This window comes from Saccostrea echinata, unplaced genomic scaffold (assembly GCF_033153115.1).
Source record: "Saccostrea echinata isolate AGI-Se365-2 ecotype Australia unplaced genomic scaffold, CSIRO_AGI_Sech_v1 ptg000009l, whole genome shotgun sequence".
NCBI classification, from domain to species: Eukaryota; Metazoa; Mollusca; class Bivalvia; order Ostreida; family Ostreidae; genus Saccostrea; species Saccostrea echinata.
This window is the reverse complement of record NW_026889758.1, coordinates 17197185-17221369: the sequence shown is the minus strand read 5'-3', so window position 1 is coordinate 17221369 and position 24185 is coordinate 17197185. Positions and strand designations below refer to the sequence as shown.

Genomic DNA, 24185 nt, shown 5'->3' with positions numbered 1-24185 from the left:
ACAATGACTGGTGGTATTCACCTAATAAAATGACTGGTTTTTATCTAACCCATACAATGACTAGTAGCATCTGCCTAAAAATGCCTTATGGTGTCCACCCAATACAATGACTAGCGGTATCTGCCTGATTCAAGTCTGAAGAATGACTGGTGCTTGTTATCTGCGGATTACTATATTTAGAATATGTTTGTTAATAATTATTATGCCATCGGGATTCGGGATTCAATAAACATTATTCACCAGTATGCATGTACATTGTTTTAATCAGTGCTGATTTTTATGTTTTTTTATTTTTTAAAATCATTATTTAAAGGAAGCTTGAAATTGAAATCTTTTCGTGCAATAATTTTCAGTTCATGCATCTCAGTATGATTCAAGGCTCTTTGAAGTCTTAGAAACGGTATTGTAAAAAGCTAACATATTTAAGTACCATAAAAGAACAAAAATAAGCACATTTTTAGAGAAATCGAATTTCCTGTAATCTTGCCTTAGATACCAACGCTTATAAGCATGAGATGAAATTTCAAGTGATCTGTGATGCTTGCAATGGTAAACTATATATTATATAACAATTAAAGTAAATCTAAGAACTGAAATACAACTTACAAGTTAAAAAACATGCAATTTTCTCCAAATACCTGGATGCCTATACTATTTTATCCTAGAATATATATATTTTTTTATTTCAAGTGATTTAAAAACAAATGACAAAAGACTTTGATAAAACTCCATTAGAAAAAATTCAAAATTTCATCTTCAAAGACACTTTAGGGGTCCATAATAAAGCTTCTAATTTAGCAGTTAGAGTAGAGTTTGGTGCACTTCCCATTATTTTCAGAATATATAAATTATTATTTAGATACTAGTATTATTACAGATTACAGAAAATTGTTTCAGATCAAGAGAACTCAAACTTGCTTTTACAACATGCATATTTAGAGGAAGAAAAACTTGCAGGAAATGGAAAAACATGTTGGCAAAACTGTATACAAACTATACTTGATGAAGTTATTGGTTCAAATGCTAATACATTATCAATAAATGATTTTGAAAATAATTTGAAAAAATATTTTGAGAATATAGTTTTTAGGGATATAAGACATATCAAAGAAAAAGGTAATGGCAAATTATCATTCTACAGCTAGTTAATAAGTCAAGGAAATCTAAACAAGCTTGAAATTCAACCATACTTAAATTTTTCCATTTCCAAGAATCTTCGTTCTTTTTTGACTCGATTAAGAATAAGTGCCCACAAATTACAGATAGAGGTTGGCAGATATTGTAATCCAATTATACCAAGAGATGAAAGATACTGTATTAATTGTCAAACTGTTGTTGAAGATGAACATCATTTTTTATTTGTATGTCCTCTTTATAAACAACTAAGAAGTGAATTTTGTACACTTTTTAACAATACATGTATATCTTATGAAATTCTCAATCCAGCAGATGTTAAATTAATAAGAAATATTTGTAACTTCATACGTGATGCATTTAATATAAGAAAATCTGTGTGACTATATATTTGTTTACTGTATGTACATGTACGACTTCTGCCACATGTGGTTTTTGTCAAATTAAATAAAATAAAAAAAAAATTTTAAAAAATAATAAAATGTATAACTGGTGCTTTTATTCGCGTTTCCTGAAAATATATCTGAGTTTGATAATTTTCTCTTTATAATATGATTAAGATTACTCAAATTCATGGATAAATACACAAATTACTCTATGAATTCAGAGACATTTTTGTGAGCAATTTCAATTACTTAACAGCTGCTTTTGAGAATTTGGGGATCGGACTACCTTACGTCAAAATTTGTACGTTGTCGCAAGGTATTCTTATAGGAAACAAATAAAATTTGAAATGCTATTAAAAAATCCTTTCGTTATGATAAATCTAATTTCAAGTATCTGCAAGTATTTATAATAAATATTCATTATTTGAATGAATCAAATTCTTACTTGGGTCTAAGAATGTGGCGTAGGAGTCTGTCTCAGTCAGGTGACCATTTGTCTCAGTCAGGTGACCATTTGTCTGAGTCAGATGACCATTTGTCTCATTCAGGTGACCATTTGTTTCAGTCATGTGACATTTGTCTCAGTCAGATGACCATTTCCCAGTCAGATGACCATTTGTCTCAATCAGGTGACCATTTGTCTCAGTCATGTGACCATTTGTCGAAGTCAGGTGACCATTTGTCTCAGTCAGATGACCATTTGTCTCAGTCAGATGACCATTTGTCTCAGTCAGGTGACCATTTGTCTCAATCAGGTGACCATTTGTCTCAGTCAGGTGACCATTTGTCGAAGTCAGGTGACCTTTGTCGAAGTCAGATGACCATTTGTCGAAGTCCGATGACCATCTGTCTCAGTCAGGTGACCATTTGTCTCAGTCAGGTGACCATTTGTCTCAGTCAGGTAACCATTTACCTTAGACTGGTCCTCTCCTGTCCGTCGTGCATTTTATTATTTAAATTTATTTGTGCATTCTAGAGTTTATTTAAAACAAAATATAATTTTGTTGTTAAAATTAAGGAATTACTGTCTAGTTTGTTGGGTATGCCAGTTGGAAACGTGGGATAATTTGCATAACGGGCGAAGCCCATTATGCATAAATTTCTCCCACGTTTCCAACTAGACAGTGATTCCTTATACGAGGGTTGTCCCAAAATTCCGTAGACAGAGCTCATATCTTTAAGGAGGCTGGGGTCAACAAATTAACTATCAGATATAACTTAATTTTTAAGATATGATATCTTAAGCTGTCAACTATCAATTGGCAAACCAAAATTTCATACATTTTAGTTTTAAAATTTGATCATTTTTGTATATCTTTATATGGAGCTCTTCTTTTAAAGGAGATCAATAAAGTCTGAAAATGGCCACAACCACCCAGCCCTCTTAACAAAATTAAACGTATCTCTCTAAAATTTTCTGGGTGGATGAAGTATGTTATTGGTTGGTAAATTTCTAAGTTTTAACACTTAACTTTCAAAGAGTTATAATCTGAGAGTAAACAATTAGAGATGTAAATATTTGGTTGTAAACTGTTTATATAAACTTGAATTTCACCCCAAACTCGCGAGGTCAAGATCACTGGAAGTAAAGTATGACATCTGTGATCGTGCAATATAATTAGGTTGTATATGTGACATAAATATTACATGACATAATTATTATGTCCTCGAAAGCAAATGTACACTGAACTCGTCTATTTTTTAGTGTCTATAGGCCCATGCATTGGCCCATTGCTACCGTATATTTGGGCATAATTTCATTGCGGAGTAAATAGCAACAATATGAAAATCACCGAAAATAATTGATAAAATATTATAAAAGGAGAAGAAATCAACAAATATTTAAGATCCCGGTGTTTTTTTCCGGAAAATGCAAAGCTACGTTGTAGAAATTTTCTTTTTCTTTCACTCCTCAACATCCTGTGTGATTGCAGACGATAAAAACAACAGATAAAGTATGTTACTAACAGGCTTGCATATGTTTTTGTCAAGGAAAAGACTAAATTGGTAAATTTGGCAGGTTTAAATCTTGTGACTAGTTTCCGCGCGTCACTACTCTCAATGATATGGAAGGTGCTGGGATATCATCTAACGTTACACATAATTCCTGCGGTGTTAGCACTTCATCCATCCAGTCGTCTCTCCGAAAGGCGCCGTCGTACAGAGCTGCTAAATTAGACCCATTATCACCATTACATTTTCAAGGTCAGCGCGGTCAGTATGATCCATATTCATACAAGGAATCTCAGTCAAAGTTGGCGACAAAACTGTCCAAAAATTCTACTCTGCCAATAAACGTCGGCAACAGTCCACGACAGCAGATTTCTAACACAAGCACACAGATCTTCAGCCTCAACAGGTATTTTTTAAACTAAAAGCAGAATCATTTATTGTTTAAAATTTTGACAAAATTAAATTGTCATATTCAAAATGGAACACTTATAGTTTCCCTAAATATAAATGAGTGCAAAGTCAAGCGAAAATGTAGGCCCAGCGTCAAACTGATTGAAAATGAAATCATTTAATGATAAATGACAAATACGTAAATTTAAAAAAAGAAAAAAAAAACAAAAAAACCAAGAAGGTAAAAAAAAAAAAATCTAAGAAAGTCTTATCATAATACTTTCCTGACCAATAGGAAAATTATAGAAGAGGGGCATATCTGTAAATCTATCCAATGTTTTGCTGAAGTAATCAAAAGTAAATTCATATTTTAAAAAAAGTCATGATATCGTAAGCATTTTTCATGCACTTTAATAGATCATTAGTTCACATAGATAATGAAAAGAATCATACAAAAAACATGAACAATCTTTAGAATTTTATTATCATGAGGTCAGGAAATGCAGCATACACTCTGAAAATGTGCGTAAACATCTGTACTAATTCTTTTTTGCCTCAGTAAATGTCATTATCACGATTTAATTCACTTTCTCTTTCTTCAAGGTAGAAAAATGCACTATGATTTAGATAAAATGCACTAAAATTTATCATTCTGACAAGAGTTGTGCCCCCTTTCTACAGCAATTTTCATAGAAAATTTATGTAGCCAAAAAAAAATGCTTTCCTCTCATCCGATTTTGTAAGATTTTTACTAAATTTATTTGTGCATTCTAGAGTTTATTTAAAACAAAATATAATTTTGTTGTACTAAGTTTGGTGTTTAGTGATGGGTTAATAAACATTTGTAGAAAATTTCGTTATAGCTCTGAAAGTTTAGCATGTGTGTAGAATATGCCATGGAACTTCAAACACGGAGCGGCTCTACTGGTGTCCCATTATTACTGTGATTCTAACTCTGTTTCTGGTTGTAGCAGTTACTGGGGCTGCTAATGATACGATTGTAGCATGATACTGTTTATTAACTCTGTTTCTCGTTGTAGCACGCTACTGTGATCCTAACTCTGTTTCTTGTAGCTCTGTCATTGTGATCCTAACTCTGTTTCTCGTTGTAGCACAGTTACTGAAACCCTAACTCTGTTTCTCGTTGTTACGGGTTGTAATACGCTACTGTGATCCTAACTTTGTTTCTTGTAGCTCTGTCACTGTGATCCTAACTCAGTTTCACGTTGTAGCACAGTTGCGGTGATTCACGTTGTAGCACAGTTGCGGTTATCCTAACTCTGTTTCACGTTATTTCTCTGTTACTGTGATCCTAACTCTGTTTCTTGTAGCTCTGTCACTGTGATCCTAATTCTGTTTCATGTTGTACATAGCATAGTTGCGGTTATCCAAACTCTGTTTCACGTTATTTCTCTGTTACTGTGATCCTAACTCTGTTTCTTGTGGCTCTGTCACTGTGATCCTAATTCTGTTTCACGTTATACATAGCACAGTTGCGGTTATCCTAACTCTGTTTCACGTTATTTCTCTGTTACTGTGATCCTAACTCTGTTTCTTGTAGTTCTGTCACTGTGATCCTAATTCTGTTTCATGTTGTACATAGCATAGTTGCGGTTATCCAAACTCTGTTTCACGTTATTTCTCTGTTACTGTGATCCTAACTCTGTTTCTTGTAGCTCTGTCACTGTGATCCTAATTCTGTTTCACGTTATACATAGCACAGTTGCGGTTATCCTAACTCTGTTTCACGTTATTTCTCTGTTACTGTGATCCTAACTCTGTTTCTTGTGGCTCTGTCACTGTGATCCTAATTCTGTTTCACGTTATACATAGCACAGTTGCGGTTATCCTAACTCTGTTTCACGTTATTTCTCTGTTACTGTGATCCTAACTCTGTTTCTTGTAGCTCTGTCACTGTGATCCTAATTCTGTTTCATGTTGTACATAGCATAGTTGCGGTTATCCAAACTCTGTTTCACGTTATTTCTCTGTTACTGTGATCCTAACTCTGTTTCTTGTAGCTCTGTCACTGTGATCCTAATTCTGTTTCACGTTATACATAGCACAGTTGCGGTTATCCTAACTCTGTTTCACGTTATTTCTCTGTTACTGTGATCCTAACTCTGTTTCTTGTAGCTCTGTCACTGTGATCCTAATTCTGTTTCACGTTGTACATAGCACAGTTGCGGTGATCCAAACTCTGTTTCACGTTATTTCTCTGTTACTGTGATCCTAACTCTGTTTCACGTTATAGCTCTGTTACTGTGATCCAAACTCTGTTTCACGTTATAGCTCTGTTACGGTGATCCTAACTCTGTTTCACGTTATTTCTCTGTTACTGTGATCCTAACTCTGTTTCACGTTATTTCTCTGTTACTGTGATCCTAACTCTGTTTCACGTTATTTCTCTGTTACTGTGATCCAAACTCTGTTTCACGTTATTTCTCTGTTACTGTGATCCTAACTCTGTTTCACGTTATTTCTCTGTTACTGTGATCCTAACTCTGTTTCACGTTATAGCTCTGTTACTGTGATCCTAACTCTGTTTCACGTTATTTCTCTGTTACGGTGATCCTAACTCTGTTTCACGTTATTTCTCTGTTACGGTTATCCTAACTCTGTTTCACGTTATTTCTCTGTTACTGTGATCCAAACTCTGTTTCACGTTATTTCTCTGTTACTGTGATCCTAACTCTGTTTCACGTTATAGCTCTGTTACTGTGATCCAAACTCTGTTTCACGTTATAGCTCTGTTACGGTGATCCTAACTCTGTTTCACGTTATTTCTCTGTTACTGTGATCCAAACTCTGTTTCACGTTATTTCTCTGTTACTGTGATCCTAACTCTGTTTCACGTTATTTCTCTGTTACTGTGATCCAAACTCTGTTTCACGTTATTTCTCTGTTACTGTGATCCTAACTCTGTTTCACGTTATTTCTCTGTTACTGTGATCCTAACTCTGTTTCACGTTATAGCTCTGTTACTGTGATCCTAACTCTGTTTCACGTAATTTCTCTGTTACGGTGATCCTAACTCTGTTTCACGTTATTTCTCTGTTACGGTTATCCTAACTCTGTTTCACGTTATTTCTCTGTTACTGTGATCCTAACTCTGTTTCACGTTATAGCTCTGTTACTGTGATCCTAACTCTGTTTCACGTTATTTCTCTGTTACGGTGATCCTAACTCTGTTTCACGTTATAGCTCTGTTACTGTGATCCAAACTCTGTTTCTCCTGTTTCTCGTTGTTGCAAAGTTACTGTAATCCTAATTCTGTTTCTCGTTGTAGCTCAGTGAGTGAGCCTGTATGTAGGATATGTCATGGGACGTCAAACACAGAGCAGCTTATGTCCCTCTGTTACTGCGCGGGGTCTATTGGTCTGATGCACGTGTCCTGTCTACAGAGATGGTTAGGTTCCTCTGATAAGACCCAGTGTGAGCTTTGTCATTTCAATTTTGCCATGGAGAGGAAACCCAAACCATTTTACATGGTAAGTAAAGTTTGAATTTCTGCTGTTAATACCGGTATGTTTGTGTACATTCATTTTCGTTATTCGTAATTCTAGTTTTCAGTTCAGAGTGAGACACTTCTAAAGAAAGCAATTAAGATAATAGAATAAGAAATTAACTAGTTTGACAAAAAAAGTAGCATCAGTCTTATGTGGACTTCTGTATCTAACTTTTCAGTATTTATCTAATCCTGGAACTAAGGGAGACAGATACCGCCTTGTGTTTGATATAGTATGCTTGTGTCTTTTGTCACCTTCCACGTTAACTGTGGTGTCTCTGTGTATCTACGGCGCATCCCTTTACCGCCCCTACAGAGCGGAATTTGTGGGCCTTTTAGCCCTCGGCATACTCCTATTAGTTTTGTTTACCGTCTGGTTGATGGTATGTTTCACAAGTGATTCTGAAAATTCATTTAATGTGATTTCAATATCAGAATTACATGCTTTCTTTTTCTGGAATATTAACAGATATGCCTACGAATGAACATAAAGAAATGGAAAGAATGGAAACAGTTTAACCAAAGAGTAAAACTGAAATGCAGTCCACCAAAGGACGACAACAGATGTACCCAAAGATCCTCAGAGGTAGGCTTACAGACCACAGGTAAAACATCACAGATGGGGGTGAAGATAAGCAGTATAGAAATCAAAGTGACAACCCATGGTGAAGACAACAAACCTTTCGCAGCCTCTGATGATTTCCAACGGAAGAAACCGCCTGAAAAACGAGGCATGGCGTCTGTTTTACGACCCATTCCACCTATCTCCTATAACTCACAATATTGTCGCACGGATAGTTCAGTTGTCCCTGAGACTAGACAGAGCCCTGCCAGGTCAGGCGAAATCTCTAGAGAACAGTGTTCCGGGAACTACATTTCATCCTCATCCTCATCCAGGGAGAGTGCTTCATTAGGGCAGCACAAACGTAGGGTGACCCCTGTATACCATGGTGTACATCATAGCCGGTACTTAAGGACATCTTCTACAGAGGAATCACGATTTCCCGAATCTCTGTACAGTTCCTCGTCACGAGAAAATGGCAGTCAGATATCTAGCACACCTTACAATATGTCAGACACACGGGCCAGATTATCATTCCCAGTACAGGAAGTAAAAGCCCCTGGATTACATGACTTTAATTCGACTATTGTTTATCCTGAGGAAAGGTACATCTAAGTTACTGAGAAATACTTCTGTACCAAAATACTCATTCACCTCTGCATGTTGTTTGTTTTATGGTAGTGTGTTTGTTAGCGCAAATAGATAATTAAATTATGTAAAGGATTTGTTGTATGTTTTTGTTCATGCCCCTGTAATCGGGAATTTGGGGGTGTATAGTCTATTTGTCCGCAAAAACTTTAATCTTGGCCATAACTTTTGAACGGTTGGTGCTAGAGCCTTCATATTTTAACATTTTTGACCTCGTGACTTGGAGTTTTACCTATTTTGAAAAACTTTTATCTTGGACATAACTTTTGAACGGTTGATATCGGGGCTTTCATAAAACATATGAGTATTCCTTGTGACAAGACCTTTCTTTGGATACCACTATTCTGACCTCTTGACTTGGACTTGACTTACTTTGAAAAACTTTAACCTTGACCATATTACAGGGCTCGAATTGGCGACTAAATTAGTCGCCATGGCGCCTAAAATTTTTGATTGGCGCCTAAAAATTTTCAATAAGTCGCCAAATTGGCGACCATTTTAAATTGATTGTCGATCGTCGAATTCCGAAAATTTTCACATTTTTAACAATTTTTCTAAAAAAGCAAAAGGAAATTTAAAACTAGAGGAAATTATTTTTAGCAATGGACATGTCGTGCTTTCTTAGGCACGTCATGGGTCCCTATATTCTATTTACTCTATTTATTCTATTTACTTTTAAAGTTAGCGCCTCAGAAAAGTTGCCTGGCGACTAAAAATTTGCATTGGCGACTAAATTTTTTTATAAGGCGCCAGCTGGCGCCTAAATTTTAGAGGCCACTTAGAGGCCTTTAAGTTATGTCACTCGTGATATGAGTGATTTCAGATAACTATTCACATAGCATGACTCAAAATCGCAAAGAAAATTGGGGGTTGGTGTGAGCAACGGTACAATGAACTTGACCTTTGTGCATATTAATTGTAGCTTTTAGGCTAATCACTTTAACCTTTATCATATTTTACCAAATGTAAAAATGGCAATAAATATAATCTTATTTTATGTACAATAGTTTGAGTAACATTTATTTTGGGGGAAAAAATCCTGCAAATTAATGCTCGTAAAGTATCGTGTGACCTGACCTTTTTGGCACTAAAAGATTATCGAATTTGGGGTACTGAAAATAGAGATGGGCAGTAAAATAAGTTCTTCATGTATCAAGCTTTTTTATGACTTTAGTGCTGACCGGATGAATATATCTTGTAATTTAAAATAATAAAAGAAAAAGTTGGGGTCAGTGATGTAAATTTTGAGATATTGGTCAAAATATGGGATTTTTAGGCCAAAACAATGTACATTTTATCTTGACTTCTTAAATATATCTTCATTGTTTGGCAAAGTCTCTTGTGTAAATGCTTCAAATTTGTTTTAAAAATATAACTTGAAACCTATATTTAATACTCCTAGCAAATAATAACGAAAAAAATTCTCTGAGTAAAAATATGTAGAATTTAGTTAATTTCCAAGATATTAAATCTAACAAATGTGTAGAATTGAAGAATTTTCTTCTAAATATCCTTCCACCATAAAAATAGTCCCCTATAAATCTTGTTTCTTTACAATTTTGTGAGCATTTTTAAATAGAATATTGTGTAATTTGCATTGTTTAACTCAAGTAAGTCATAAAAATTAAATTATAATAAATGATTTTGAAGTTTGAGGTTCTGACAAAACTTTTCTCAAAATTAAGCTGACGAGTGACATACCTAAGAAGGCCTGGGTTCGATTCTCCTTCGTCGCGCCGCGTCAAACCTAAGACGTAAACATTAGTAGTGGCTGTTCCTTCGCCAAGCGCCCGGTATTAAAAGTGAAAGTCACTGGTCTTGGCATGATAAAGACCCCTCACTGCTCTATATAGCCCTGAGTACCAAGTATTAGTCTAAATTTGAAGCCCTTCACCGGTATATAGTAACCTGTCTATATGAGTGAAAAATTCTCGAATGGGACATACATTTTACTAAAAGAAACATACAATCAATCTTTGTGACCTTTCTTTGGGTACCACCATTTTTGACCTTGAAGTTTGAGCTGCTTTTGAAATGGTACTAATCTTGGCCTTAAGCTACCATATGGGGGCTCAATGTTTCACAGATACGTTGTCAGTTCTTAAAATAAACGAATGGGGATTAACAAAAGCTGTGTAGCTTTCAGTTCTGCAAGTCAAAAATCATTCTATATAAAGTCGAACTATTTATATGAAATATCCTATTTGTAGATTACAACAATAACAAAAGATTGCTTCACATGAAGTTACTAATGACGAGGATCAAGTACGTTATGCGATACCTGCAAACATGTCTGCTAGGATTGGGACGATACTTTTTCTATATCGATGCACATATGGATCACGATATTTGAGCCACGAAACGATATGTATCATATGTTTAATTGATTATAAATTTTCTTTTGTATTGAAATGAACAATGAACAAAACATTTTCTTCGCAAATAAGAAACATAGGTAATCGGAGATTACAGAGCTCACCTCAACGAATGTTGTCTTTAAGTAAGGCAAAGTCCCACACTAAAGTAATAATCTAGTAGTGTGCATCCCCAGATGCAACATTTATGCAATTTTGGTCTGATAGAGCTTGCAGTTATTTGGGAATAGACTTATTTAAAAACTTTAAACTAGTCACTCATCCAGAAAATGTAAATTAAATCCAGCACCTGAAGCAAGTTTGAGAGTGTTCGTCCCTTGATGCATCATCCATGCAAGTTTGGTCAACATAGGGCTTATAGTTACTTGGAAATGAGATCTGCTCCAAAAACTTTAACCTGGTCACTCATCCGGAAAATTTAGGTCAGATCCAGCATCTGAAGCATCCAGCATCCTTAGATGCATCATCCATGCAAGTTTAGTCAATATAGAGCTTATAGTTACTTAGAAATGAGGGTCTTCTCCAAAAACCTCAAACCTGGTCACTCATCCGGAAAATATAGGTCAGATCCAGCATCTGTAGCAAGTCCAGTAGTGTGCATTCTTAGGTGTATCAACAATGCAGATTTGGTCAATATAGGACTTATAGTTACTTGGAAATGAGATCTGCTCCAAAAACTTTAACCTAGTTACTCATCCAGAAAATGTAGGTCAGATTCAGCATCCAAAGCAAGTTCAGTAGTGTGCAACCTTAGATGTATCATCCATGCAAGTTTGGTCAATATAGGGCCTATAGTTACTTGGAAATAAGATCTGCTCCAAAACCATTAACTTGGTCACTCATCCGGAAAATAAAGGTCAGATTCAGCATCTGAAGCAAGTCCAGTAGTGTACATCCTTAGGTGTATCAACCATGCAAGTTTGGTCAATATGGGGCCTATAGTTACTTGGAAATGAGACCTGCTCCAAATACTTTAACCTACTCCAAAAACATTAACCTGCTCCAAAACATTTACCTTTAGCTGAAATTGCAGCATCTGAAACCTTGACTGGTACAATGAAACACAATAGAAGCTTCCCCTATGCATCTCTGATTAATATTGGGCATAGAAGTACTTGAAAACTGCTCCAAAAACCTTGACCTGGGAAGCCGCGACACTGACGGTATTACATAAGCTCCCCAAACTTCGTTGAGGCGAGCTAAAAATATATCCGAAGAAGTTGTATATCTATTGTAGAACAAAATTATTTTACACAAGTTGTGTTAATTATTATGCATTTCATATTCAGTATTTTATATCTTATATCCAAAATGTTAAATAAAGAAAAACATGTCAGAATTTTTTTTTTTTTTGCAATATTTCTTCATACATCCTCACACAGAATATATATTTCATCCCAACCCTAATGTCTGCTTCATTTTTGATGTCTATGTACTATCTCATTTCTACCATACATCTATAATGTTGATCTAACAAGAAGTCGGGATTTGTCTGTAATCGATAGAAGCCGAAAATCAAGTCCAGATTTTTTTTTTAATTTTCAGAATGAACCACATACTTTATAATAACGTGATGACTTCAACTTTTTCTATACGACAATCAACTTCCACTGATTAATTATCACCTGCATATACAGTCTGACTCCCAGTTGATTTGATACACAAGAGCATGTTCTACATTTACGTCCAACAATTTCTAAAACTAGGCAGGCCATTGAAAAACAAATTGATGTCAGATACAAAATATGAACAATCTCGTTTTAAGTCAACGTTTTGCAAATTCTGAGGTCGATACAATGACCTTGTTTGCAAATACAATCTATTGTTAGGTCAAAGGTAGACATTTTTCATACAAATTTTTAGGCCATCATATTCAATGAATTGTCTACGATTTTTTTTATCCTATCAGGACAAGGGCAGGTGTGACCAGTCAACAAGGGATGCTTACTCCTCCATCGCACCTGATCCCACCCCCGTTTGCAGAGATCCATTGTTGGCTATGCTCTCAGTTCCACTTATTGTTTAAATGGACTTTTAGAAGGATGACTGTTCATTATCTTCACATTTCATCCTTAACTCTTCCAAATTTGACCATTGCAGAAAACATCTATTCATGTCCAATATTCTTTTCGCTACTTATTCCAATTTCTTGACCAGATAACATCATAAATGAGAAGACAAAAACCAGTGAACAATAATTTATTTAATCCCTCATCATCATTTTCTGTCTTTTTAGTTTCTTTTGAGAAACCTTCTTCTTCACTGGTTCATCATCAGTGGTACCTGGGCGTGGCACGGCTTGTTCACGCTCGGCCAGGATCAACTCAATGTGGCAGGGACTGCTCATGTAAGCTGAAATTACAAAGAAAAGGGCATATATATATATATATATATATATATATTTATTACATCCAGTAAAGATGTTCCAAGAAAAGTATTCTGTCATCGATCAGTAAACCTGTTAAAACCAGTTTTCCGAGCCTCCTATATAGATTTCTTATGCAGTGTGCTTTTCAATCACGCATACATACTATACAATTATGGACTCTTTCGGTGGTGAATATGGTTTGTTATTCACCAGAAAATATCAATATTGACCGAGGCGAAGCCAAGGTCAATATTGATATTTTTCTGGTGAATAACAAATCATATTCACCACCGAAAGAGCCCATAATTGTTTTATTATATAGTCAGGATTTGAATGAATAAGACATTGAAGGCTGCTTGACGACTCCATTTTCATTAACGAACTTCTGTCGTAGAAAATTTTTTAAAAATGTCCAGATTATAACTTATAACTTCCATGTTTTCCTTTTGCTGAGTGTAAGACATCGAAATGTTTGGAAAATAATCATACGAGAAATTTGCCTAGAAGTTTTCCTGCTCAGACATACAGCATATACAGCTGGCTGCGGCCGTTGCAACTATTGTTTTCAACGTTGTTTTAGGTATTGATTGTGACGTCACAATGCCGCTGCACGCGCACCAACCCTCCGGTGAATATGGCTTCAAATCCAGTGAATACCATATGTAGTATTATGAACTGTTTGCATTTGTATAGATTATATAGGGACTATCTATAGACTATATAATAAAATGATTTACATATCAATAATACAACTTACTTTTTATGATTATTTATCAGACAAAAATGAATAAATGTCTTCTTTCTTAGTATGAAATTGATGGTTGCTCTAAGTATTGCAGAAAAACCTTACGAAGGTTATGTATTTTTCTGTAACACTTGCAAAGAACAAACATTCAAACAAAGAAAACATTTTATTCTTCAAAATATTCATTTGCAATTTACATCATTCTATTGCTTGAAATAATATGTGACTTAACATGTAGGGTCACTTTGCATGCTAAAATAACGTTGTAAACCTTGTATTTCTAACAGAACAATTCATTAACAGTCTGCATGAGAAAGAAAGGTATATATTGTTACTGTAGTGTTAAAAGGACAGGTAATCATGATAAAATCCACCTGTGACGTCACTCATTTGTTTGAGCGCTCCATTATTTTTCAGGAATCGAGAGTTGAAATTACATTAAAAACAGAATTTGTTACGTTCATATTCTCCTAACCATACCTCTACCGATAAAAGGACTTAGAAAATTTTAACAAGTTTATTTTCACATATAGAAAATGAAAGAAAAAGTGAGCAAGCTCACATACCCCACGCTCCCCCAAAACTCGACAATGCAACATGTACTGAATGGCACAGTGTATTTTAAATACACAGTATAATTCAATAAGGGGCATTACTTGCAAAAAATTATCACATCAAAACTTCTTGCATATATAAGGACATTCAAATCTTTGTATGTTACAAATTTAATTGGGCTGAAGTTTCTAGATAAATAATGGAATCAAAATTTCTTGGTAATATACAAATCTGTACATTATGTCTGAAATACCTACAAAGTTTCAGGAAATTCAGTGCTGGAGTTATGCTGACAAACTGTTATTTAAATTCGTCAGTGATTTCGATTTGTTAATGAAGAGTGTAAGTCCATGTTCAACACATGACAACTTACACATTTAAATAATTGATGGAAACAAAATTATGATGTAGTCATATGAATTTGTTTATATACTGTACTTATGAAATTATTTAAGGCAAAGCACCAATTTGAGGGGGGGGGGGGGGGGGGAGAACTATCCAAGATTCAAGATTTTGTGTGTGTGTTAAATCATTAATATTTTGATCTCAAAATCAATAGGGGTCTTTTAAGGTCATAAAATATTTCACATAAAATGTCATTACAAAGGCTGATTCCAGTGGATTTCCTTATTACCTAGCTGGAAATTTTCTTCAATAATAGGCAAAACTCTTAGGGCAAAAATAATGGAATCGGAATTTCCTGGTAATATGCAAATCTACACACTGTGTCCTAAATATCTGCAAAGTTTGACGAAATTCTGTGCAGCGGTTTAGGAGGAGTTGCGCTGACAAACTGTTCATCTCTATATTCAAAAATATATGGCCAAAAATCTAAGTTGAAAAGTGCCAAAATTCCCAGAAAAAATAAAGGAATCGGAATTTCCTTGTAATATGCACATCTACACATTGTATCCTAAATATCTGCAAAGTTTGACGAAATTCTGTGCAGCGGTTTAGGAGGAGTTGTGCTGACAAAAAAAACAGGACTGACGGACTGACTGACTGACTGACGGATGGGTCAAAAACATTATACCCCCCGCAACTAGTTGCGTGGGGTATAATAAATGTGGCACTGCTGAGAATCGCACCCAGTACTCTCACCTTCGGAGTCAGGTACTCATCTTACAACGCTATCCAAGCTGTTGAATGACAGTGGATTTAAATAACTTCAGCTAGCAGTACACTTTTTTAGCCTTACTTTCTCTCTATATATAAATACTACTATATGTTAAATGTACATGTATATTTACAGTGTATCTTATAAATATTTTTTATTATATATTAACAAACAATAATTACAAGCATTTAAAAAGGTGGATTTTACGCGGGTAAATATACTCATAGCACTCCATTCCTTAAAAGCAATGGGCCTCGGCCCCTTTGGGGTCTCGGCTCCATTACTTTTAAGGAATGGAGCGCTACTCGTACATTAACCCTTTCGTAATTTTGACTACTCTGTGTTTTTACTGGTGCAACATCATGGGTTGGTCTATAACATGCTACTTTCGTTTACCCTAGTTTTCAGAAAGTCCCCTAATGCTATCAATAAATGCAACTAAATTTGCTAGGAAAATTAAATGCTGCATTGTGTACAATGCTATACAGTGTACTTACAATTGATTAAAAGATACACTGAGTACTTTTGAATGATTCCAAGCTACACTGTCTTCTTACAATTGATTCAATGCTACACTGTGTACTTACGATTGATTCAATACTACACTGTATACTACAATTGATTCAATACTACACTGTATACTACAATTGATTCAATGCTTCACTGTGTACTTACAATGATTAAATGCTACAGTGTGTACTTTTGATTAATTCAATGCTACACTGTATACTTACAACTGATTCAATGCTACACTGTGTACTTAACTATTCAATGCTACACTGTGTACTTTCGATTAATTCAATGCTACGCTGTGTACTTACAATTGATTCAATGCTACACTGTGTACTTACAACTGATTCAATGCTACACTGTGTACTTACAACTGATTCAATGCTACACTGTATACTACAATTGATTCAATGCTTCACTGTGTACTTACAATGATTAAATGCTTCACTGTGTACTTACAATGATTAAATGCTTCACTCTGTACTTACAATGATTAAATGCTACACTGTATACTTCAATTGATTCAATGCTTCACTGTGTACTTACGATTGATGCGACCGTGAGCACGATAAGTCCTCCTCCTCATTTTGGGTGCAGCGTTCACCATAATGTGTTCAATGACCAAGTGATCGGTATCCAATCCCTGACAAAAAAAAAATTTAACATTTAGAGATTATGAAATTAATTGAATAATTACTTCATATCGATATTTCATTCATATTACTGACTTTCAGTGTTACATTAAGCATCAGCAAGCATCAGATAAGTTTATAATCAGGAATCAGAATTACGTCCCATTCATATTTATCATCATCTTGGTGCTGATCAACAAAACTGTTAATTACTCAAGCTTATACATACACGTGAAAAATACCATTTTCTAGCAATCAAGAACAAGATAGACTTTGTTTGCAAGAAATGAATTGCAATAAGATTTTCTTATGCCAAAATGCTCTCAAAGTAATCCTGTTTACTGCCAAATGAATCTTAAATGAAAATGTGATCAAAACTTGAATAGTCTACACTTACAGTGATGGGTTTCATGCAAAAAATTCGCTTGGAGTATAATTTTAGTACATATCAGTATACCCATTTTTTAGAAGACAAACTACATGTACCCCATTTTTCTCAACAGATTTGTACTCTATGGAAGCAAGTTGATATCAAAAATCAATTTATATACTAGAGTGATATTAAACCACGTCTTTCAAAATCAGCCGGTACTTAGTTCTTTTACCTAGCTGAAATCAGGATTGTACCAGCCAAAATATTTGTTTGAGAAAAACTCGATAACATATCAAATTAAAATTGCTTCCACATGGTACCTTCTATTTTTGTAAAACATACATGTTAACCTACTGTGATGAAAAAGAGGGGGATTCAGACCTCAAAAAAGGTAGCACTGTGCATGCTGTTTTATGCATCAAAGAAGATATATCTACAGTGTTCCCCCATTTTACCGCCAACATTTGTACCTCAGCAATTTTTGCATTATACAGGAGTGGCATTAAAACTGCAATTAAGCACTTGAAAGCAGAAGACATTACCCTTCATTGTTATTAAATCTTTTATATTTTTTGCAACACGTTTAATTTCAAAAATATTTATTCATTGTTGATTGTAATTATTTTATTTTTTAATAGTAACAAAACGTCTGTTATTTTCTGATGTAATGTTCTTAGAAACCAAATATCGAATCACTTATCAAAACTTTGTCCATATCTGGCGTCTATGTGGACCTGGTATTCACTATTTTTTACACATAGGAAACTTGTGTTCTATGTAAGAACAACAATTTCTGTTTGTAAACACACCATGGCTTAATTATCATAATCTCGTGAATTTTACCCACCAATAGGGATAAGCTTTACTCCACTGCATGACACCTGTGAAATTGATATTTGATTGTGAAGAACACTACTTAAATTTGTATGTCAATTAAGTCTGGTAAACATGGTTAAATTGTTTAAATATCCATTATTAGCTTTATAATGACATAAATGTTTGTCATTTAATTTTACGAAAATGTGGACCTACCAATCCAATAGTCAAAAAACAAACCAAAAAGTCCCCTTATTGGTGGTAATTATCGGGGGTGATAATAACTGTAATTGTCGAATTTGTACCTGAAATACTTTGGCTGATGGCGATAGGTGGGGGATGGCAATAAAATGGGGTTTTGTACAGCAAGGAAGTCAGGTATTTGATTTTTTTGGCAGTAAGAGGGGGTGGCTTTATAACGGGGAATTATAACGGAGGAGAGCTGTAAGGAAATACTGCCTAAATGGACCACTGCAAGAATTAAATATCAACTGCAATGAAGAAGCCAAAAACATCTTTAACACAAACTAGAAAACCGACCAGTCAGCAAGGGCCCCGCCGAGGGGTAGAAATATAAGGGTACAGCTTACAGAATGAGAATTTTAATTGATTACAAAAATTTAGAAATATATGAAGAAGAATATGCAATAACAACTGTTTTTATAAAAATTTCAAGATAATTCTTAAATATCCAACAACCTGTAAAGAGTATCCCTGTATTTACATAAGGCAGTAAAAAACATCATATCTATAATAACTCAATTAAATGTATATTTAAACAAGAATAAAGCATGTGTTTTATAAAATGCCAGCCTCCAGTGAATACAAATATCACCCAGGCTTGACCTTAACTTCAAAACAAACATCAGTTGCAGACAAAGGTTAATTTATCTTAAAGTGACAAATAAAGATAAGCCTGGAAAATTTTCTGCCCAAGACAAGATAATTAATCCCAAGGGATTAATTGTATTGCTCTCTCATACTTTTCTTCCAAGTTTACAATGAGAACTCTTTCAGTAATGACAGAATGAGTTTATTATTGGACTACCCGTTAAAATTAATAGTATTCTTGAATTTACATATGGCAGCCAAAAAAAAAAAAAGAATAAAAAAAAAAAACAAACAAACAAACAAACAAAAAAACATATCTTTATGTATATCTTGTTTTTAGAATTCAATAAAATCATAACTCATTGTATATTTTACCAATATAAAGTATGAACATTATTTAAATCCACATTTCAGAGAATGTAAACATCATTCAGAATTGACCTTAACTTCAAAACAAACTTCATTTGCAGACAGAGGTGTTAATCTCAATTTGACAGAAACAGATAATGCTTTGGATTTTCTTAAAGAGGAAAGTTAATTAATCCCATGGGACTAGTTGCAGCTTTCACAGTTTACAATAGGAACATTCTCAGCAGTTATCTCTCTTTGCCCTGGCATTCATTCTAATGTAAAGTAAAGGAATCTACCCCACCACCCCAGCTCCAAACTGGATGACATAGACAACCAAACTTAGCATCAAAATATGTCTTACTGCCTCTTCAACCAACATACCAAATTTGAACTTAATTGGTCAACTACAAAAAAAGTTATGAGAAAAAAACAGAAAATTTGTGGACGGAAGAATGACAGACGGACAGACATAATTATATCTCCCTTTTTCTTGGCATGGATGTCGACGAAATTTATTGTAACCAATGTAATCATGGAGATTTGTGCACCTGTCATAGTCAAATACATGCTAGAATATGTGTAAACATCGGATAAAAAACATTTGAATGTTTGAATGTTCAAGTCATGCGATATCTAATGAGATATTATGACGAATGGCTTCAAAAATGGCTACCCAACCAAGCAACGAAAAATGGATTTTGTAGAAAAGCAGTACGTGGGAGATGAAGTAAAAAAAAGCGGTAGACATCTGCCTAAATGGTAAAGTTAACATGTATGGTAAAAGTAACACCTTCTTGTAATCTTGCAAACACAGAGCAAATGTCAAATTCTTGTTTTGATACACTCTGCATTCATTTACTCAAAGGGTTTTGCAAAATCACATCCTATTTGACATTTTGAGTTTTGCTAAAAAAATACACACATAAACATGTACAGGTCGTTTAACCAAAATACTGAGTAAATGTTTGTAAATATTGAGGTTTATCCCCCTTGCTTTTCCTGTACAATCCCTAGAACTCCATTTTTTTTATGATATAAGTTACTGGTATCAATATACTTTATATCTAATGATTCTTCAGAAAAATTTTCAAAATAATCATATTAAGCTTTAGACACCTTTAGCCCCCCCCCCCCCCCCCCCCATATATAACCAGTGAATACTTAACTTGCCCAAAAACTTGCTATGCATATCGAGACTAAGTTTAGAGTTTTATATTTTAAGTATTTTGTATTCATTTAAAATTTAGAAAGTTGTAAGTCCTCTTAAAGTTGTCAGTCCAGGTGTGTGGGGGGTGACTAAAATTCTGCACTGCTACAAAAATTTCTCATTTATTGTTTTGAAATTAGAGACCTTGATGTTTTTGATGTTAAGACTTTTTAAATTTATTTTTCCTTATTTCTAACAAAAACTTCCTTTCCTGATAGATTATGTCAGCAAGCATCAGATAAATGTACAATCAGGAATCAGAATTACGTCCCATTGAGTTATCATCATACGAATGCTGATCAACTGAACCAGTAGAAATAGGACATTTGAACTTGAATCCATACTGCCATTATAAAGTTTTACTTTATCTTTCCTCAACCCGTGGTTCTACAAAGGATAAATTTTAATAAACCCACTCTATTTTTAAGACACAAAGTTGTAAACAGTTAACAGTAATAGACAACACACAAGCTTTGATCAGAAAATTTCTTATATTTTTGTCTTGAGTACACAAAACATCTTTTCCAGTTGATTTTATTTTAAACATTTTTCATGTATTATAAAAATGTGTAGGCACATGAGATAGCTGTAGGCACATGAGATAGATGTAAGCACAATTTTATTCTGCAATCAATACCTGCATCACCTCAACTATCTTTTCAAAGCAGTCTGTTTATTTGACCTAGTAACCTGTACGAGATGATTACCTTGTACTCTGCATTACTTTCAGCATTCTTTAAAAGTTGCAATAGAAATTCAGCACTCTTCTTTGGCCAACGACCTTGGGGATGTTTGAAGGCTTTAGCCTTAAAAAACAAGGAAAAGGAACTTAGACAAGCAGTGGTCAAAATTAACACAAGACAGAATCCAGAGAAAATATGTCTGCTCTGTAGCAAGAGGAATATTTTATAACCAACATAACTGTGGAGTGAACACAGCCTTCAAATGAAATCGGTTATATGTTTTACTCAACACTTCTCACACACGAGAGTAAAAATCAGTGACTAAATTGGAACGTGATTAATCATGATGACGTTCATGTGCTTCACCTTGGTAACATTTAATGCACTGAAAATTTCAGAAATTGAATCACAAAGAGAATATAAATTTAAATTGTGAAAAAAAAAGGATCGAATAAAACATTAATATTAGATTTGTTCTTGGTCCTTAGGAAATCAGTCAGGTCTCAAATTTTAAACTGTGGAAAACCAATTATTTATACTATAGAAAAGCTTACTACTCTGGAGCAGAAAATTCTGACCAGGAGTAACAATATATTACTAACTATAATATAGATATAAATACTAATTAGTGGTCATTTAACGGTGAGGTAACCATGTTCACATTTGGCAAAAGTAAGGTCAACAAGGTCAGAGACAGAAATGTCTTTGGAGAAAACAAATATCAGAACATACTGATGAAAAAGATTTGATTTACTTTATGACACCATTTTAAGATAACAGACCACTTATTGTTAAATTTTTTTTTTAAACAATTTCATAAAATCATGTACATTCCTTGCAACATTATAGTGCACAAAATTTAACTCTAAATCTCATAACAAATTTTTGTCTTTATTTTCTCCATAATTTTGATGTTCAAAAGAAAAATTTCCCACCTGCAGTTCCCGCTAAACCTGTAATTGTAACAATTCCAAGTAATGCCTTTACACATTTCAAAGATTTGTTTGACCCTTTGACAGAATGTCATGTGGGTTATTACAGATAAAAGTGCATGAAATGCATTATAAATATTTATGTTAATAACTTAACATGTCCCTGCATCACACTGTACAAAAATGCACTACAGGTGGCGAAATACCATACCATAAGAAATAAAAGAAGAAATATGTGTGATCTTGTTCCTGCCTACCTGAGCACAGCGGCCAACTCCACCACTGAATCTGCGGAAAGGAACCACTTCCTTTTTAGCCATTACATTCTTAAGATATTTTGTTGCTCTCTTCACATGCATACGTTTGATGGCTTGTGCCGTTTCCCTTGTGTTCTAAATCATGTAAAATCAGTGTTATATTATACAATGCATCAACTCTTTCTCCTTAATAATATAACTAGTGTTTAATCTTGAACACTACAAAAATAAAATTCCTGCCATTTCCTCACCTTGAAATGAACACGAAGGTAGGATCCCCTAGCCTTGGCCGCTGGAACGTAAGAACAATTGTCACAATTAATACTCCAAATTTTCTTAACTTATTTCAAGGAAAGTATTGTCTTGTAGAAAATTACTCACATTTTGTTGGGTTATCTGGTTCTGTGGCGTATCGAACCATTTTTCACTCCCTAAAGAAAACAAGGTGATTGATCATCAAAGCATACAACACTTCCCTTATAGAGTAACTATTATGCTAAAAGAGAATTTTTTTCTCTTTACTGTAACAGTGAGTGGAGCAAAGAGCCACTTGCACTGCAAGCTCTAACAACAACGCCTGAATGAAGAGAAAATTCCGACATTTGCACATTGATCGAAACAAATTTTTTCCCAGCAGTAACCTCTGCACCCACATTTTTTTGCAAATTGCGTCTAGCCGCAAACTATGTTTTCGCGGTAACAAAAGTTCAACCAAGAAAAAAAAACACACCTTATTTAAAGGATATTGCAGATAAATAGTAGATTAATCATCCCTTTTAAAAATTAGCACTGTTCAGGCTTCGGTTTGGTAATGCAACTTACATACAACATAATGTGACATCAGTCTATAGACATTGCCAAATGTCACATGCAGTTTGAAGAGACGGATCTAAACAAAAACTGAATAGGTATCTGTGCTCGCTCTAACGATGGCACTGTCAACATATTAAGCATTATTGCATGATGGGATTTTCACAGTTCATTTAATAAATGGATTGCCTGTATCATTTTTAGCACTTCAAGAATATCCCCACTGGAATGTTTTGTTGTTTTTTTTTAGATACTGTACAGAGTAACTTTCCCTTTTATTGTGACAGTTACTCTACAAGGACAGTGTGCCCAACCTGTTTAACTCTGTATTTTAATACATTTTCAATTAAACATAGGGGAACTTCATCTATGTGACAATGTGTTGAAGCAATGCATTTTGACAACTGTAACACCAGTCCACAACTAGCATGATGATAATACAGTCAGTCTCTCCTCGCAAATCAACAGAAGGAAATGAAACAGTTCATGTCCTCGGACTTGTAACATATATTCAATTTATAAGTATTTTTATAAAAATTCCTTGTAGCCGTGTATAGCCGTGTAAAATTGAGAAATCGCATTTCAACACCAATACAAGGGTTTCAATCAGGTGGGTATGATGAGAATTTCAGTTCTATGCCAACACAGATGCAGCCAATATCACTAAGTAGTTTACTGAGTTAAAGATAATGAATTTCAGAAAAGTATAATTTAATCAAAAATCGTATCTGTTCATTAAATGCGTGAGATAGAAGCAGATTTCTTGGTGAGTATTTAGAATCATGATTGTGTACCCTAAAAATGGCCGGAAAAGGAAGTAGTCTATTTTACAGAAAGCGAAGTTCACTGGGTTTTTTCCGGATTGATAAACGCCAGAAAGAATTTTGGCATAAAATGCCAAGATCTGTAATACTTCCATGCCTTTTTTGGCATACTATACTGTCTAGTGTGCTAAAAAGGCATAGAAGTAAAACAGACCGGAACAAACTCTGCGTTGCCAAAGTGCTGTTATCTGCGAATACTCAGTAGGCATGTAGTCTCG

General features: G+C 34.5%; 2 protein-coding genes across 3 annotated transcripts in view; one reads left to right on the top strand and one right to left on the bottom strand.

Moving 5' to 3' along the window:
• Window positions 1–3453: 3453 nt before the first annotated feature.
• Window positions 3454–8656, top strand: LOC133183390 (E3 ubiquitin-protein ligase MARCHF8-like). The gene is made up of 4 exons (XM_061318353.1): window positions 3454–3879; window positions 7153–7354; window positions 7551–7754; window positions 7841–8656. Exons 1-4 carry the CDS (start codon window positions 3587–3589, stop codon window positions 8546–8548), a joined length of 1407 nt encoding a protein of 468 aa, XP_061174337.1. The 5' UTR covers window positions 3454–3586; the 3' UTR covers window positions 8549–8656.
• A 4483-nt stretch (window positions 8657–13139) lies between these two features.
• The window catches only part of LOC133181902 (large ribosomal subunit protein uL22-like), a 110971-nt gene continuing 99925 nt past the window's right edge, over window positions 13140–24185 (bottom strand). Inside the window, exons 1-6 of one of the 2 annotated variants that reach the window (XM_061316554.1) lie at window positions 22715–22813; window positions 22585–22625; window positions 22334–22468; window positions 21169–21267; window positions 16798–16894; window positions 13140–13308 (exon numbers count right to left, since the gene is read on the bottom strand). In XM_061316554.1, coding sequence (XP_061172538.1) covers window positions 13160–13308; window positions 16798–16894; window positions 21169–21267; window positions 22334–22468; window positions 22585–22625; window positions 22715–22754 — 561 coding nt within the window. In that variant the 5' untranslated portion in view covers window positions 22755–22813 and the 3' untranslated portion in view covers window positions 13140–13159. Of the gene's footprint in view, window positions 13309–16797; window positions 16895–21168; window positions 21268–22333; window positions 22469–22584; window positions 22626–22714; window positions 22814–24185 lie in introns of those variants that run through there. The other variant, XM_061316555.1, reaches the window with a different exon arrangement.

Bases quoted from the DNA above. Each gene is read 5' to 3' on its own strand.
- LOC133183390 (XM_061318353.1), top strand. From the start codon at position 3,587: ATGGAAGGTGCTGGGATATCATCTAACGTTACACATAATTCCTGCGGT. The intron at 7,355-7,550 runs GTAAGTAAAGTT...CTAACTTTTCAG, and splicing joins AACCCAAACCATTTTACATG to TATTTATCTAATCCTGGAAC. The intron at 7,755-7,840 runs GTATGTTTCACA...GAATATTAACAG, and splicing joins TGTTTACCGTCTGGTTGATG to ATATGCCTACGAATGAACAT.